Here is a 19,038-nt window from a genome sequence, read left to right as displayed (position 1 = left end):
ACTAAAAGATTTGCTCCACACTGATGTCAGTCTGATTGTATACACCACCAATAGCCCAGTATTGGTGGTCCTGAGAGTCTGGGCAGGGGTGTAGGGCTGCATTAGCTCAGAGAGATAAGCCACAGCAAAGTCATGCAGTGTCTTTGTATGAGAGAAGGAATTTGTATTGGATTCTTTGTAACCAATGTAAATGAAGTACAGGTATAATGTGTGCTAAATGTCTGGTATGAGAAAGGGCTTTGGAATATGGTGGGGTCTATTTAGGTTTTTACCAGGTTTACCCAAAGAAGAGAAAATTATAGTCATCTAAGCATGAGATTATAAAAACATGATCGAGGGTTTTGGCATTTAAATATGTAAGGGTCGAAGCTGGGCAATGCTGAGGAGCTGATAAAAAAACGATTTTTGTGAGTGACCTAATATGTAAATTAATATGTAAATCTAAGTAAATTTAGTTGTCAAAAATCTGTAGAGTTCAAATATTTGTGAAAGGTTTAACCATGACACCATTCATTTATAAGAAGCATAAAACCCTAGGAATCATAGAGTAAACTTAAACTTACAAGCACTACTGCAGCAGCAGGTCCAACGAATGCATATAGCAGTCCTCCCTCCAGAGAGAGCCAACAACTGCACAAAGGAATAACAATTTTCAGCAAATTCTCATTACAGTTCATATCAGGTATTAAGGCCGCATTTACACTACATGGTTCAAGTGCCCCAATACCGACTTTTTCCTCCCATGTGGCACAGATATGAACCATGAACGTGTAAGCAGGAAAAAAGCACATGGATTCCGATATTCTCAGATCCGTTTCAGGCCTCATCCATATGTGGAAATAAATCTGATGTGAATTGGATACGTGCATTTGTGTCTGCCATGTAAGTGGACAGATCGGATATTCCCGTCAATGCAAGTTTTACGTAATTGAAAAAGCGACTGTGGCGAACAATGTCAACTCGGGTGGACACCAACTGCGAAAACACAACTCTCAACAAGGGCTCTCTTCTTTTTTTTCTCTGCCTTAAGAGGCCAGTGTTTTGCTTACCTTTAAATATGGTGTGGAAAGCAAAAGCTTGTATTATATTTTCGTCTGCCTCCATTGCAAATTGCGCCGTTTTTACTTCCTTTTCGGCCTCAGCTTCAGGGACGTCTACCTTGGGTTGTTTCATGAAGTGTATAGTGTAAATGCAGATATCGGATATGGGTCACTTTTAAAAGAGTCGTCAAAAAAATCGGAATTGGGTATCAGCGTAACTGCAGCCTGTTAACACGGCCAGGTGGATTCAGATCCTAGCAGTGTGTGTGAAGTGTGTTTGTATGTGTGCGTGTGTGTGTTGGGTAGTCTTACTATTGTGGTGTCCCATAGCCTTTTGCTTTTGTGAATCCTATTGAGATGGCAACCACCAAGGCAGGCAAACCTTTAAAATTAGAGAAACACACATGTTTAGGTATGAAATACTCAGTATTCAAATGACTGGAGTTTTTGTTGAGACAGGCTTGCAGACTTGTTCAATTGTCTACTAGACTGATTGCTTGTATCCAAAGATACAACTGCTTTTCAACTTGAAATAGTCAGCTTTTAACTGTTTGTAAGCCATTTGCATTTTGTCTGCTTATAGAAACAACACTTCAAATCTCTACAATACACACAAGTGGAGAACAAAATTTGTAAGATAAAGATGAGTTGAGAGACTGATAAGAAGCATGCAACATGGGAGCAGTCTCTAAAAGTGAAAGTTTTTATTTTCTGGGAATTTGTGAATAAGCTTAGCCCACCACTTTCCTTCATTCTACTGGCACTCCTAATGCACTGGAGCAACACCCCAGCATTAATCAACCACCAATAGTCTGCCAGCAAACAGCAGTGTATATACCACTATTGTTGGTGCATTTATCATATTATGGCCAAGAGAGGAGAAAGAAATAATGTCTAACCTAAAGAGTCCAAATTTAGTAGGATTATTTTTCATGGATTAGATGTGGGGGTTACAGAAAAAAAAAACAAGGTGGCTACCACAGATTAAAAAAAAACACCAAAATTAACTTGGCAATTTAAAGGTGTTCTCATTCCCATCCATGTACAAAAAGCTCTGCCACCAAAACCTCTTATTGTTTAACTAGAGTTAGCATGCTAACTAGACTTGCCATTAGCAAGAACTGTCATGACATCACTTTCAAGTTCAACGGCTTAAAAACCAAGTTATGACATTATAAACTCACAAAATTCAGCTCATAACGATTTATAAAAATGGTCATGACTGAGGTCACTGTTTTTTTGTAATAAGCTCTTAGAACTTCTACGCTCCGGTATTAGAAGGTTAGCATTAAAAGACAGACCATGCAGCTCACCAGTAATAAATTATTCCATCCTGGTATAGCGCAGCCAGTGTTTATTCTGTTTTTTTTTTGTCGTTTTCAAAGCACAAAAAGAATGTTCCTTTTCAAAGGGAACTCAATGTTGGGTGAGCTTCATGCTGTGGGAAGCGCCCTCGTGCATGACCGGTATCGGAAGTCTGTGTGAAATCACGCCTATTTATAGGTCTCCCGTGGTCAGGTGACACGGCATTTCGCGCGTCTGGTGATTATAAAAATTGGCACCTGTAAACCATGTCATCAACCTTATTATCTTTAGCGAAAGATCGCATGTTGGTTGCTTGTGTGAACACTCCTAAAAACTCTTCACTCCCACTACTTTTCTATCCCTCACCACTTTACGAGTATGAGTCAGAGAGAATTCAAGAGGTGTGTTGCTCCATGCTCCCGTTTATTTCAGGGACAAATGGACACTTTCTGTGTGAAGTGTTTGTGGGTGGAGAAAAAAAAGAAGCTCTGTTCTCAGCTCGCTCTTTTCTGAAGGGAGTTGGGGTTCAGAGCCGTGCGGAACCAGCCAGCTGACTCGGGTCCTGGGAATCTCATTTGAAGATGAATCTCAGCTTCTGTGGTTTTGAGCTCGTGTCGCGACTCCTCCTTCCGGTATGGAGAGTAAACCCACCCGCTCTGACTCCGAGGAGCCCAGAGGGTGAGCCAGTGCACCAAAAACGGAGAGCAGTCCTCAATCATATGAAGAGCTGCTTGAAGTGATCACTAGAGCTGTAGATAAGTTTAATTTAGACTGGCCTGGGGAAGAGGAAGTGGCTCATAAAAGGCTGGACGAGCGCTTCCCCCTCTGTGAAATTAAAACTCCCTCACACATTTTTATAAACCCCGCGACATCTGATTATTTAGCCATCCTGGGGAATGAACAGTACTAGTATTTGGCTATGCCAAAGGTGGAGGAGGCACACGTGAGCTACCCCTCTCCATTGAGGGCAGGGAATTTAGGGGGGCCAGCTTTGCCATCCAAGCCATGTAAGGCCACCTCTGCGTTGGTTGGCAAAGCCTATGCAGCACGGGTCTTGCATACAATGGCAGTGTGACAGGCCTACCAAGCAGACCGGGTGAATGAGCTCGACAGCGGGTAGGGAATTGGGCCTGAGGCAGTGGCGAAGCTTCGCTGTGCCACGGATTTGTCTCTTGGAGGTGGAGAGGCACCTATGGCTCAACCTCTCAGGAATGGGGGATAAGTATAAGGTCTCCTGCTGGACGCCCCTGTTGAACCTTCTGGCCTGTTCAGCGGCATGGTTAACGCAATCTCTGACAGGTTTCGTGAGGCAAAACAGCAAAATGGCAGCATTCAGCCAGATCCTTCCCCATAGGGTCAAGTTCTCGCAGGCATCCACGAGTGGAGCCTCTCCCACAGAATGCCAGGGGGGCGAGGCGGCCACAGTCGCGCCCTCCTAGTAAGCGAGATCTAAGAATGATCATTAATGCCAAGCAGGCAAAGAAGGAGCGGTCCTGGGCCGCGAAGGGTGGTATCAGGGGATATGAGGTTGTTAGGGCAGTTAGCCCCCAGTATTACTGTACAGTCCCCCTTAGCCAATATCGTCAATATCGTATATTCAGTCCCCTCTGGTTAGCAAACTGTCCCAGGGCAATGGAAATCTGATGCTTTCCCTTCGATAGAATGTGGAAAAGTTAACATCAATAAAAGACCATCTGGCAGTGTGGAAACTACTGCCAAATGTGTCTCCATGGGTTCTGTCCACCACAGAAAAGGGTTACCGGGTCCAGTTCAGAGCTCAACCCCCCCCCGCCTCCGCCCCCATTCAGAGGTGTGCTCACCACAGTAGTCAGCACAGAGCAGAGCTCGACGTTAGCACAGGAAGTAACATGCCTTTTGGACAAAAGGGCCATAGAACATGTACCACTTCCTCTGAGGGAGGGAGGTTTTAACAGCCTAAAAGACTGTTAGACCTTTTCCAGTGTCTAAAAGACACATATTTCCACATAGAAATATTGCCCAGTCACAGGAGGGTCCTGAGGTTCACGTTTGGAGGCAACGCATACCAAAATCGGGTTATCCCCTTCGATCTAGCTTTATCCCCTTGCACCTTCACAAAGTGCATGGATGCCGCTCTGGCTCCCTTGCAGCTCCAGGACATCTGTGTACTAAACTACCTAGACAACTGGCTAATTTTAGCACGATCAATTTTAGCACGAACATCGAGATGCTGTTCTCACCCACATGAGGAGCTTAGGGCTCATGTTGAACCCCCCAAGAAAAGCATGCTTTCTCCAGTGCAGTGGACTTTTCTAGGGGTTATATGGGATTCCACTATGATGAGAGCATATCTATCCCCAACACGATTAGGGTAATATCAACATTGAGCAAGATAAAGCTGGGTCTGGGCATCCCCTCCAGTCTCTACAAGAGACTGTTGGGGTTTATGGCAGCAGCAGCCAACATCATACCACTGTGCCTATTGCACATGAGACTGTTTCAGTGGTGTCTGAAAAGTCGGGGGGTTTTGTCTGAATAATCAGTGTCACGAGGCAATGCCTATGTGCTCTGTGAATTTGGAGGTGTCCCCGATTTCTAGCATCAGGTCACACTCTAGGGGCGTCTCCTCATCGCAAGACGGTAATGACAGATGCCTCCCTCATTGGTTGAGGGCGCGGTCTTAGACGGCCGTCCAGCTTACGGTCTCTGGAGCGGCCCTCATCTAAAGTGGCATATAAATCACCTAGAAATGCGGGCTGTATTCCTAGCACTGAAATTCTTTCTTCCTCAGTTGAGAGGTCGTCATGTGTTAGTTGTGACAGACAATACAGTGGTAGTCTCACATATTAACCAGCAGAGAGGGTTACATTCGCACACCCTGTTCAGGCAGGCACAACCACTACTTTTCTAGGCGGAGGGAAAGTTTTTGCCAGTGAGTGCAATGTACATTCTGGGCAAACAGAATGTGGAGGCAGACATCCTGTTAAGGCAGGGGCTGAGGTCCGAGGATTGGAGGCTCCACCCACAAGTGGTAGAGTCCGTATGGCAGAGGTTTGGCCTCCAAGGAGACAACACACTACCCGCTGTGGTTCGCCCTCACTCCTCCAGCACCATTGGGGCTGGACGCCATGGTACACACACGGCCGAGATCATGTCTGTATGTGTTTCCCCTGATCGCTCTGCTCCCACAAGTTCTAGCGAGAGTTCCCCAAGACCATCTATGTCTGCTGCTGGTAGCACCTTATTGGCCAGCTTGAATATGGTTCTCTGTGATAATATCCCTGCTAGATGGCACTCCCTGGGAGATTCCTGTTTGCAGGATCTACTGTCGAAAGACAGACGGTTGATTTATCACCCTTGGCTGGAACTATGGAACCTGTGGGTCTGGCTCCTAAGGGGCACCAGCTCATAGATTCTGGCTGAGGCCCATCTGTAGACCACACATACCTTCCTGGGACCTTTCTGTGGTCTTGGAAGGTCTGTCAGGTGAACCATTTGAGCCCTTAGTGTCAGCCTCAGAGAAGCTTCCGACTCTAAAGGTAGTCTTCGGCTGGTCCTGACATCTCTCAAGCGAGTAGGAGATCTACAAGCTCTCTCTGTTGCTCATTCCTGCCTTGACTTTGCCCCTGAATTAACCAAGGCCTTCCTATATCCTAAGCCGGATTATGTTCCTAAAGTTCCTATGTCTGCTGCCCTGCTGACAGTGTTGCAGACTTTTTGCCCTCCTCTGTTGCTCACACCGGAACAAGAGAAATTGCATCTATTACAGTGGTGTAAGTTGGTGCAGATGGTGGTCTGCTTTGGCGGTGACAGTAGAGGTGATGCCGTGTCAAAACAGCACATCTCCAATTGGATAGTGGAAGCAATCTCTATTGCTTATGAGGCGTGTGGTCTCGCTACGCCTCTGGGCATAAGGGCTCATTCCACTAGGGGGGGGGTCGCCTCCTTGAATGTTTTATCCAAAAGGGTACCCTTACAGGATGTGTGTGCTGCAGCGGGGTGGTCTATGCCACACACATTCATTCGACATTACAATTTGGACATGGATTCCACCCCGGGCTGTCTTGCAGTGACCCTCAGGCTCTGACCCTTTGAACATGCCATACCCACAGTATGACGAAGTGGGTATACTCATTTCCACAGTGTGAAGCTCATGCAACGTTGAGTTCCCTTTGAAAGGGAACATCTTAGTTACGTATGTAACCCTGTTCCCTGAGAAGGAAACGAGACGTTGCGTAGCTTTTTCATACTGGGGTATGCCTGTGAATAGCGTCTTCGCTTCAGATAATAGAGGCTGATGACATGCTTTACAGGTGTCGTTTTATAATCACAGGACATGTGAAATGCCAAGTCACCTGACCATGACAGGTCTATAAAGGGGTGATTTCACACAGACTTCAGATACCAGTCATGCACGAGGGCGCTTCATGCAACGTCTCGTTCCCTTCTCAGGGAAAAGGGTTACATACGTAACTCAGACAATTTTTTTCTTCACAGGAGAATTATCTGACTGCGCTGGGTGCTTTCCAATTTCAGACTGAGGAGGGGATGGAGAGAAGGGTCTGTGGGGAGTGTTTATGAAATGACTAACAAAAGGCTAATCCAATCACAAACAAGCATTCCAGACCATAAGTTTTCTCAGCCACATAATAAACTTTTGCTGAGGCCATGCCTTTTTTTTTATCATGTCCAACATACTGTATATTTCCAGGGTATTTGTACTACTATAGAACCTTTAAGTTACATCAAATGTTACATCAATATTTAACTTGGGAACGTATTGTATATTCAGAGTTGGTTCAATACAGCTGCTTAATTTGATTTTCGTCTAGGTACATACAGATTATTAAAATTACCTACATTATATCCAATCAAATTATGATTACATCAGAGTTATATCAAATTATGCTTGTGCCTGCACAAAAATAAAGCCTTATATGTAATGTTTCTTTTTTCAGATGATTCATAAAAAATTTGCAAGCCTATGTAGCTGTCTACACAAAGTAGATTTTGACAGTTGATTTAAATGAAGTCTGGTTTATTATCATTTATAGTTTGAGGCAGAGTTCAAAAGATGTCATAATACAGCAGACACAGGATTCATGCAGTTATTTTCTTTTCCTTCTTCACATTTACTGCATAGCAACTGTTGTTAAGGAAATTATATGATGGAGTCATATGAAACCAAGAGAAACTAATTAATGTAAGCAAAGATGGCCTAGTTTTACATCCATTACTCTAAATCAATGGACAAGGAGTGCTAATATAAACCATTTACAGTAAATTTGTCTTACTTTTGCAATTATCTATTGTGACTCCTAAATAACCCATACAGGCTACAGTGTATGGTTATATTTAAATCTAGTATAAAATGATCCAGACTGTATATATTGAGAAACTAAAACATTCAGGCTTTTTAAAATATCTTTTGTAAATATTTTTACATTCCAAATAGGATGACAGAGAGAGATTAGGCAGGTACACTAATAGTGAGAACTGGGATGACTCTCCATGTACTAATAACAGCATTTCAGCCACACTGCACCACACAGAGCCTACTGCTGTGAGAAAGACAGAAGCAGACAGAGGGATAGCTAAATACGCACCCCATCCTAGACAGAGGAAGCGTTTGCGGATGAGTCTGGTCCGCACCTTCCCTGTCACAGCCATGTAGGACTGCCAGGCCTCAGTCAGAACCCAGCAAAATGATGCCAGGAAGAAAAAATGCAGAAAAGCTGTTGTCATCGTGCAGATACCCTGTACATATGAGAGAGAGAGAGAGAGAGAGAGAGAGAAAGAGAGAGAGAAAGAGAGAGAGAGAGATTTTACACCCAGTCAGGGTGTAGGAAATTAGTCTCTGACAAGGCACTAAGCATGCCTTATTCTTACTGCAGAAGCACAAAATGGAGCCCGTTTAGTCATGGAATAACCATACTTGAAGAGCACTAACCTTCTTTAACCCTTTTTGTTACAAGTTACACACTGAGTCCATAATTGCACACTGCTCTCCAGTTAGGATTTTCTTGAATCTCAAAAAGACCCAGTTCTAGAACTACCATATGTATATTTGTGGCTCATTAGCTCTCAGAATAAGTTATTTGACAACACCTTAAGCAATGAAGTTTTGAGCTGCGAATTAGTATTGAACCACTCAATTTGTATGCACAGCAGACTGTCTGTAACCATGTAAATCAGGATCATGCATTTTTAGGGGGATAAAAAACGAGGAAGGCTACTACCTATGTACAAAGCAATGGTTCAATGCATTTAGTGAACAGATTCAAATCGGTCAAGACTGCTTTTAGGATGTACAGGTTGATACATCAAATAATCATCTTTCTTTTAATTGCTTCAAGATCTTTTATAGCTATATTGAATTTTTTTTTTAGCTTTTTTGTATGCAAATCACGTTATCCATCCTGCCCGCCTATGACTCCAAATGTAAAATTAAAAATGCGAAATAAGAAAGCTGGTGATCTATTCCTGTAGCTATACACCGATCAGCCATAACCACCTGCCTAATATTGTACTGCCAAAACAGCTCTGACCCATTGAGGCTTGGACTCTACAAGACCTCTGAATGTGTGCTGTGGTATCTGGCACCAAGGTGTCAGCAGCAGATCCTTAAAGTCCTGTAAGTTGCGATAATATTGTTTCAATATTATGGCTGATCGGGGTAAGCTAAAGACATGGGAACCTCATTCACTCTAGCCAATGACAAAGATATGTGGGCAAAATGTGTGTATTTATGGGAAACACCAGAAATATAAGCTTTATACCAGCAGTATAGGTGCTGCAGTATAAATCTACTAAATCTCATTAGATAATCAGATCATACAAATGAGTTAAATCCTGCCATTGTTAAGCCCTTGAACATGGCCCTTAAACATCATCTTCTCAGCTCATTTGTAAATCACAATGGCATCTGCCAAATGTAAATGTTAAATGCTGCCTTTAGTTTTATAAGGAATGTCAGTAAATTGGAAATTGGGAAATATGGAAATTGTGGTCAAAAGTACACATACAGTGGCTGTGATGCATTAGTGTGATATGTAAAGAAAAACAGAAGAGCAACTGTTCTACAGGTGACTGAATATCAGTGCAGGACGTGATTAGACTGGTTAGCATGAACTGTCCATTGACAAATACATGTTGGCTTTTCCTTTAATTTGTCACCTTTCTGTACTGTAATTCACTTTTGAAAAAACAAACAAACAAACAAATTATTTTAGAGAACATAAACAGGCATGTTCAATTTGTTTTAGTGCTGTGCTTCACATCAAAGTCTACATGATTGCCAAGTAGAGGCCATGGCACATAGCACCTTAGACACCCTGATGTCTCTGCCATATGGTCTTCTGGTAATTACAGATGGCAGAACTGATGCAGACCATTTCTGGTTAATCTTACACCAAAGCTCTAACCAGCACTGAACTCTAATTTCAGAGTTACCCTCATCACTCTCGTTATAAAATACAACAGAATTTACACTGCAAGCATGCAAATACAGCATATAATGACAATAAACTTTAATTAAACTAAAACTTTTAAGCAACTCACACCAATTTTACCAACCCATTGCACACAGTGGAGCATTTTGGATATAAACATAAGTTTGTGCTCGTGCATTACTGCTGTGCTTCCGTGCTCCACAAGCTTCACTTTGTAAAGTTTGTAGGTTACAGTCTTCTCTGCATTTCATAAAATCATAAAATTCCATGCCTCAGAGGACTTGGAGGTCGCACATTTATTTCCGCTGTCACTTGGCGACTACGTGTCCATCTGATGGTGACTGAGGTCATGTTGGGCATAAAAGGTAATGCTGACATAAACAATAAAATGAGGAAATTCATTGTTGTTGACTGCTAAAGCGTCGTATTACGTGTGTTTGACATCATGTGCTATTGACTGGGAAATGGCATATTCTTCTGGTTAGAAAAATATTCTAGTATTCCACAGAGGTGGGTAGACAAAAATTTTACTCAAGTACAAGTAAAACTACTTATAAAAATTATTAATCAAGTAACAGTAAAAGTAATAATGTTAATAATTACTTGATTAAGAGTAATAAAATATCCAATGAGAAGACTACTCAAGTAGCAAGTTACTAGTTACTTCAGATCTCATTAAAATGAAGGGAAAAGCCTGAATCTCAGACTACATGGAGAAATATAGCTGCAAGCAGCAATACAGGGGTCAAGTCAATTATCGGCACCATGAGCAGCAAAGGAAGCTTTGTGACGTTTTTGGTTCCAGTCTGATGAACAGTGTATGAGGAGTTAGAATAAGTAAACTTTGAAAAAAAAATTTACTTTAAAAATAACTAAAAATAGCTACTTTTAGAATTTGTCCAGTACATGGAGCTGTTCAGAAACCGCTCAGGTAGCATGTGGGCATGATGGTTATCAGGCAGGAAAACGTTGAAGAATTATAAGCCAAAAAAAGTTTTCTTTATCTCCTGACCAGTAGGGGGCAGTGTGCAGAAACGCTGCAGTTAGCCTCAGGGCCTAATAGCGATGACACCTAAAAAGTTTCATCACAATCCCTCAAAGCGTTACGGAGATACTGCCTCAAGTTCAATGTTGTGCCTTCTTCTTGAAACACCATACGAAAACGATATAGTTTATGAAAATTCTGTGAATAACTTTTTGTCATGAGTGCATCTTGATGATCCAATTTTCATGCAAATCAGACAAACGGTCTAGGAAGAGTTTGAAAAAGTAGGTTTTTAGTAGACTAAATTAAAAATGGCCGACATCCAAAATGGCCTACATTGGAAATTTTCCCCCCATATCGCTGGACTCTGTATGCCCCACTGAATGTGATTTTACGACAAACTTTTTTCATATCTTGTGACCTCTAGGTGGTGCTGTTCCAAAACTGAGCAGGCACAGCACCTCGAGTCATGATGCCTATGACAAATAATAAGCTTGGTATGCATACGCTACATTGTTACGGAGCTATCCCTTCATGTCCATTTTGGTGTGGAATTTTGTTTCTAGGACTCACGGTTCAACCTTTATTAACTTAAATGTGAGTGCAACTTTGGACAGTTGGTGGTGCTAGAGGGGTTGACTTAGAGACTCCAAATTTGATGTATTAACACATCATTCTGTCCGCTATCTGTGTGCCAAATTTCACAACTTTCCCGCAAGCGGTTCTATGGGCTGCCACAGACTTCCAGAGTGGAAGAAGAAGAAGCACAATAATAAAATAAGAAAACTAACGAAAACAATAGGAGCCTTCGCCCCTTCTGGGCTTGACCCCTAATGTAGTCACACCTCTCCTTGAAAATCTGTCTGTTCTGTTTATATGATATAAAACCTGGGTTCAAGATGAAGCTGTCACTTTCAACACAAATCTCTCACACCCCAAAAAACAGTTTTATTTTCACAACATGTTAACAACTCAAACTTGTCAGCATCAACATTTAAACAGGACAACAAAGAACAAAAGAACAGACTATGAAACAGAACAGAAGAGAAAGTGTGTGTAGAGAGAGAGAGAGAGAGAGAGATAGAGAGAGAGAGCGAGAGAGAGTGAGTGAATGTGTGTGTTAGTATGTTTGTGAGAGCGTGCACGCACGTGTTTGTCCTGCCTCCGCTACATTTTGAAGCTAAGAAAAGAGGGAAAATCAGAGCCCTGGGTATAGCCAATTCAACAATTTGGAATGTCCTGAAGAACACCACTGGTGTACTATCAACCAGACATCAAACAGGTTGGCCAAGGAAAACAAGGGAAGTTGATGACAGAAACATTGTTAGAGCTGTGAAAAAAAATCCCCCAAAACAGTCAGTGACACCACCAAAAACCTCCACAAGGCAGGGGTGAAGGTATCACAATCCACCGTTCGAAGAAGACTTTGAGAGCAGAAATATAAAGACCATACTAAAAGACGAAAACCACTCATCAGTTGTAAAACTTGGAGGGCCAGATTTTAAATAGCAAAGAAATACAGAGATGAGCCACAAAAGTTCTGGAATGAAGATTAACCTCTACCAAAGTGATGGAAAGGCCAAAATGGGAAGAAAGAAAGGATCTGCTCATAATCCAAAACATACAAGCTCATCAGACAAGTACAGTGGAGGTAGTGTCATGGCGTGGGCTTGCATGTGCTCACTACTCTTTATTTATGATGTAATGCATGATGGTAGCAGCAGAATGAATTGAGAAGTCTACAGAAACATTCTGTCTACCAATGTACAGAGAAATGCATACAACCTAATTGGGAGGAATTTCATCATGAACCAAGACAAAGACCCAAAACACACTGCCAACATCAATAAAGGACTTAATCAGGGGGAAAAGTGGAAGGTTTTAGACTGGCCGTGTCAATCACCAGACCTTAACCCAACTGATCATGCATTTCACCTCAAACCCAAATGTCTTCAGTGTATACCAAAAACAAAAGAATTGGCCTTGCCGTTCCACTATTTTTGGAGGGATCTGTATAGCACTGTATATCACAGAACAGGGGAGAGAATTAGCCTGAACTGAGGTGAGGGCTCCACAGTGCTGTGTATTTACTGATTGCAAAGATAAAAGCTTGGTATTCGTATGTAGCGAATGACTGAGTTTACTGTAGTGGCCTAAGCATCGTTTAAGGAAATATAGCTGACAATGTTAATGTGGCTAGAAGTGAAGTACAGCTATGATATTCAGCTAACATGTTGTTATTTACTGTCTAGGATTTGTGCACGCACACACACACACACACACGCACTCACAGTTATGATATATTTGTGGGGAATTTTAATTGACTGATGTGTTACTGTAGTGCATGCAACATGGCCACCATAAATTGAATATTGAAGCGCAAAATGTCATAGGTCAAATTGAGATTCTACTTGGCAAGGTACACTATATGACCAAAAGTATGTGGACACCTGACCACCACACCCATGTGTGGTTCTTCCCCAAACTGTTGCCACAAAGTTGGATGCACACAATTGTCTAGAATGCCTTTGTATACTGTAGCTTTTTTTTTTGGACCTGAGGGGCCCAAACCTGTTCCAGCATGACAATGCCCCAATATATATATATATATTCCACATTCATATATTCCATAGATTTTCCATATATACGGTTTGGCAAGCATGGCATGGAAGGACTAAAGTGGCCTGCACAGAGTCGAGACCTCAACCATGCTGAACACCTTTGGGAATTGTAACACCGACTGTACCCCAGGCTTTCTTGTCCAAAATCAATACCTGACCTCACTAATGCTCTGTTAACTGAATAGGCAAATCCCCACAGCCATGCTCCAAAATCTAGTAGAAAGCCTTCCCGAAAGAGTGGCGGTTATTATAAAAACAAAGGGGAACAAACTCTGGAATGGGATGTTCAACAATTACATATTATTGAGATAGTGTATATCACAAAATATTTAAAAACACTTTACAGTTAATGTAATGTTATACTTTATTCTGTCTTTCAGCATATTCAAATGCAGAATACATTTGCAGCTGCTTTGTATTCAACGCCAAAATAAATAATGTATAAACAAAAGAAATGAACAATTCAGTTACCAATTTAATGTAAAGCACACTTTATATTCAATTCAATTCAGTTTTATTTATACAGTCCTTTTAACAATGGACATTGTCCTAAAGCAGCTTTACAGAAACATTTAAATTCAGGATATATATTTTAAATGTATGAATTTATCTCTAATGAGCAAGCCAGAAGCGATGGTGGCAAGAAAAAACTTCCTGAGAAGATAATATGGACCTTGCTTAAATTAAATATTTGACTAAGAGATGGTAAGCATCTCGATCATATTTGGTTGGCAGGTCATGGTAAAATATGTCACTCTGTGCAAGTTCTGAACTATGAACACTTTATGCACTACTAGGACATACACATCACTATCACATAGTTCATAGTTCAAGGAATAAATTCAAATATTTAAAATATATATCCTGAATTTATATATTTCTGTAAAGCTGCTTTGGGAAATTCAGTACATTCAGTGCAACTAAAATTCTAAACTGTGATAGTTTTTGCTAAACGCCTCTCAACCTACAGTTTAGGACCAACTTTACACCCAGACCAACTGTTGAACTTGTGTTGAACTGGTGCCACTGGCTGCTGAGCCCTTTCTAATATCTGAGTGCATGTTACTGGAAAATTGCTGGGGATCTTAAGCCTACCATATCTGTATCTATGGCAACAGAAGAACTGCACTGTGTGGTTAAAGTCCAAAAGAGCTGATGCTGAGGATGTGGGGGTGAGAACTGTTGAGCCATTGGCAATAGGTTTCTGAGGTCTGCTTTACAGCAGACATTTCAAATCTACGATTAATACCACAGTAATGTGCCATACAAACAATTTTTATTAGATCAATAGGGATGACTACATTTGTGTGTACATGAAAATGGTCTTTTTCATGCTAAATATTTCTTGGTGAGGCTTCTCCATAATATACAGCTGGCATTGAGAAAAATGAATGTTTCTATAGGTTAGATGCTTTGAATATCACTAATCTAAACTTCACTAATATGAATATGTTAATAGCAGGCTGTTGCAGCAGTAGCCAGAAGGGCAGGGTATATATTGGAATGGGAACAAGGAACAACAACAAAATACTGCTATACCCTTGAGCTCTCACACCTGTGCTGTGGTGCTTGCTCATCTCTGCAGTCCCTAATATTTACTGTTACTTTACACAAATTTTATATATATATATATATATATATATATATATATATATATATATATATATATATATATATATATACATACACAGTATCTCACAAAAGTGAGTACACCCCTCACATTTTTGTTAATATTCGATTATATCTTTTAATGTGACAACACTGAAGAAACGACACTTTGCTACAATGTAAAGTAGTGAGTGTACAGCTTGTGTAACAGTGTAAATTTACTGTCCCCTCAAAATAACTCAACACACAGCCATTAATGTCTAAACCACTGGCAACAAAAGTGAGTACACCCCTAAGTGAAAATGTCCAAATTGGGCCCAAACTGTCAATATTTTGTGTGGCCACCATTATTTTCCAGCACTGCCTTAACCCTCTTGGGCATGGAGTTCACCAGAGCTTCACAGGTTGCCACTGGAGTCCTCTTCCACTCCTCCATGACGACATCACGGAGCTGGTGGATGTGAGAGACCTTGTGCTCCTCCACCTTCCATTTGAGGATGCCCCACAGATGCTCAATAGGGTTTAAACCATCACCTTCACCCTCAGCTTCTTTAGCAAGGCAGTGGTTGTCTTGGAGGTGCGTTTGGGGTTGTTATCATGCTGGAATACTGGCCTGCGGCCAAGTCACCGAAGGGAGGGGATCATGCTCTGCTTCATTATGTCACAGTACATGTTGGAATTCATGGTTCCCTCAATGAACTGTAGCTCCCCAGTGCTGGCAGCACTCATGCAGCCCCAGACCATGACACTCCCACCACCACTCTTGACTGTAGGCAAGACACACTTGTCTTTGTACTCCTCACCTGGTTGCCGCCAAACACGCTTGACACCATCTGAACCAAATAAGATTATCTTGGTCTCATAATCCATGTCCTTAGTCTACTTGTCTTCAGCAAACTGTATGCCAGCTTTCTTGTGCATCATCTTTAGAAGAGGCTTCCTTCTGGGACGACAGCCATGCAGACCAATTTGATGCAGTGTGCGGCGTATGGTCTGAGCACTGACAGGCTGACCCCCCACCCCTTCAACCTCTGCAGCAATACTGGCAGCACTCATACGGCTATTCATTGAGGGAACCATGAATCCCAACATGTACTGTGACATACTGAAGCAGAGCATGATCAGTATGCAGTATTCCAGCATGATAATGACCCCAAACACACCTCCAAGATGACCACTGCCTTGCTAAAGAAGCTGAGGGTGAAGGTGATTGACTGGCCAAGCATGTCTCCAGGCCTAAACCCTATTGAGCATCTGTGGGGCATCCTCAAATGGATGGTGGAGGAGCACAAGGTCTCTAACATCCACCAGCTCCGTGATGTCATCATGGAGGAGTGGAAGAGGACTCCAGTGGCAACCTGTTAAGCTCTGGTGAACTCCATCCCCAAGAGGGTTAAGGCAGTGCTGGAAAATAATGGTGGCCACACAAAATATTGACAGTTTGGGCCCAATTTGGACATTTTCACTTAGGGGTGTACTCACTTTTGTTGCCAGTGGTTTAGACATTAATGGCTGTGTGTTGAGTTATTTTGAGGGGACAGTAAATTTACACTGTTACACAAGCTGTACACTCATTACTTTACATTGTAGTAAAGTGTCATTTCTTCAGTGCTGTCACATAAAGATATAATCAAATATTTACAAAAATGTGAGGGGTGTACTCACTTTTGTGACATACTGTATATATATATATATATATATATATATAAATGTTATTATAGAAGTGTTATATTAGAAATGTTATTATTTTTTTCCTTTTGTATGCTGTATATATATATATATATATATATATATATATATATATATATATATATATATATATACACATACACACACACACACACACAGTATACAAAACCAGACATAATAAAATTTCTAACAGTGGAAAAGGCACCAGATTATTTCATGTTATTTCCAAAATTGTAAGCTTAACCAGTTTGTCATTCAGAATGACTCAGTAAGAGGCTGCAGAGTCAGACAAAATTTCAGGGTTCCTGAATGTGAAAGACACTACTAAATGTATGATTGACATAAAAAAAACCTAAAAGGAGTTAACAAATGTTCAGGCAATGTCTTCAATATTATCATATTCTGTCTCTTAATGTTGGACAAAAAGCAGGTTGTCATGTCACAGCAAACCAGTGACTACATTTGCCATACTTCATGGCGGCCTACAAACATCATGCAATTCCCAGAACACTCACACTCATTCTAATCACACACACCTGCATCCAATCTCACACACACACACTCAAAACCACAGTATATAAGAGACTATTCTAACACAATGACTTTGTGAAGTATTGACGAGTTTTCTGTATAATAAGGGTTTGTTATCGGTTCATGTGTTATTGTTTTGATCTTGTTCTCGCCCTCGTTCTTGATTCTGGTTTTTCCTCATTTATGCCTGTTTGGCTATCGCCTGATCCATTGCCTGTTATTTTGATCACGGTATTGTCTGATGTTTTGGATTTGTCTGCCTGCCTCTCTTTAAGTAAAAGCTCTTATGTGCACTTGCGTCCATCCTAGTGTCCTTTACGTTTATTACGTGAGACAGGTCCTCAACTATACCCTATGACCTTTATTTCATTAACAGATTAACAGGTTTTCAATTACATTATACATGCAGATATGTCATTAATCATTGGCATATATAGCTGCAGGATGACCTGTCTTGTTTCTTAGTTCTAGCCATGTGAAAACATAGACCAAGTTAAACAATATGTATTTACAAACCTACAAAGCTTGGACAACAAATGCTTACGTTTTCCTGTACTTAGAAATGTGGTAGGTTTTTTGTTCAAGAGACAGTAACATCAGCTCATTTTTACCCCAAAATGGGATTGAAAATACCTCTGTGCTATAATGTCACATGCCTTATTATGCCCTGCCTTATTATGTCCCAATGTCAGTGAGCAAGAATGAGAAAAATAATAGGAAATAGAAAAAAGGTTGCCTTAGGCCCAATCAACATGATTGGAAAAGAATAAACTGCAAGGGAGGGAAAGAGAGAGAAAGAGCCATGAACGTGAGAGAGCTAATAATAAATGCAGTGTACTGGCAGCCTTAGATACAGCACCATGGAGACAGTGCAGGCTGCAGCCTGAGCTCGGCCATAATTCATTCAGCACACTTCCAGCTTCTTGCTGGAGAGACCTGTGGGAGTCATATCTGTGCAGTGTTTGCTATTGTCAGCTGCTCTTTCATTGGACTGTATGATTACCTGGGAGATTAGAAAACGGACTGGCACAGGCTGGTTCATCCTGGCAAGATGAATCCCCTGGGCCCAATGCTGATGCTTTGTGAGTCAAAACTACATGGTCGTGTTTTAGGTAAGGAGACAGATAGAACAAGACTACCATCAACTCTCCCGCCAGCAACGAAAAGAGTGAAGCTCTTTGAGGAGACAGTCCAAAATACACATGCTGAAAGCTGTCAGTCTTTGCTTTCAACACACAGACACACATCACCATGGATAGAAAAGTGCTCGTGTTTACTTCTGTACAACCAGTAATCAAATGAGGAACAAAATAAACTCTGCCAACAACCAAACCAGTAGTGAACTTAAGGTTGCATAATCTTTGAAAAGACATGAAAACAAAACAACAAAATAACACACAGAGAAATGGAAAGGATGATCAGAAAAATTGGAACAAAGTGAATTTGTAACTGGAAACTAAGGTTGCAACTAACGCTTATTTTGATAATGAATTAATCTGTTGATTGTTTCTCCAATTAATCAATTGGATGGATTAAAAGGCCAATTTTTATTTTCTGTATTTCGAAATAAACATGCTATTTCACATTCTGCCCAATGTTAACATTATGTATTAACATTATATTTTTTTAAAAAAACAATCCAACTGACTGTCCACAAGCTTTAAAGCAGATGTTAAATCACTATATTAAAAATGCTAAAAAAGATAAACAAAAGCACAAACTAAGTGTTAACTGATAAGAGGTTGAATGTTCTGTAGTAACACACGCATTCACTCATTTGAACACAGTAACATGTTACTTTATTCTGTATGTATGACACTTCTAACATT

General features: G+C 41.1%; 1 protein-coding gene across 2 annotated transcripts in view; it reads right to left on the bottom strand.

Moving 5' to 3' along the window:
• adgrb3 (adhesion G protein-coupled receptor B3) overlaps positions 1-19,038 on the bottom strand; it is a 320,254-nt gene that overhangs the window by 19,524 nt on the left and 281,692 nt on the right. For both annotated transcript variants that reach the window (XM_053619086.1, XM_053619087.1), the window contains 3 exons: positions 7,931-8,081; positions 1,353-1,422; positions 564-630 (listed from right to left, as the gene is read on the bottom strand). In XM_053619086.1, the coding sequence (XP_053475061.1) occupies positions 564-630; positions 1,353-1,422; positions 7,931-8,081 (288 nt within the window). The remainder of the gene's footprint in view (positions 1-563; positions 631-1,352; positions 1,423-7,930; positions 8,082-19,038) is intronic.

This window comes from Ictalurus furcatus, chromosome 29 (assembly GCF_023375685.1).
Source record: "Ictalurus furcatus strain D&B chromosome 29, Billie_1.0, whole genome shotgun sequence".
NCBI lineage: Eukaryota > Metazoa > Chordata > Actinopteri > Siluriformes > Ictaluridae > Ictalurus > Ictalurus furcatus.
Note: the sequence above shows the minus strand (reverse complement) of the source record. Positions and strands in the feature narration are given on the sequence as shown.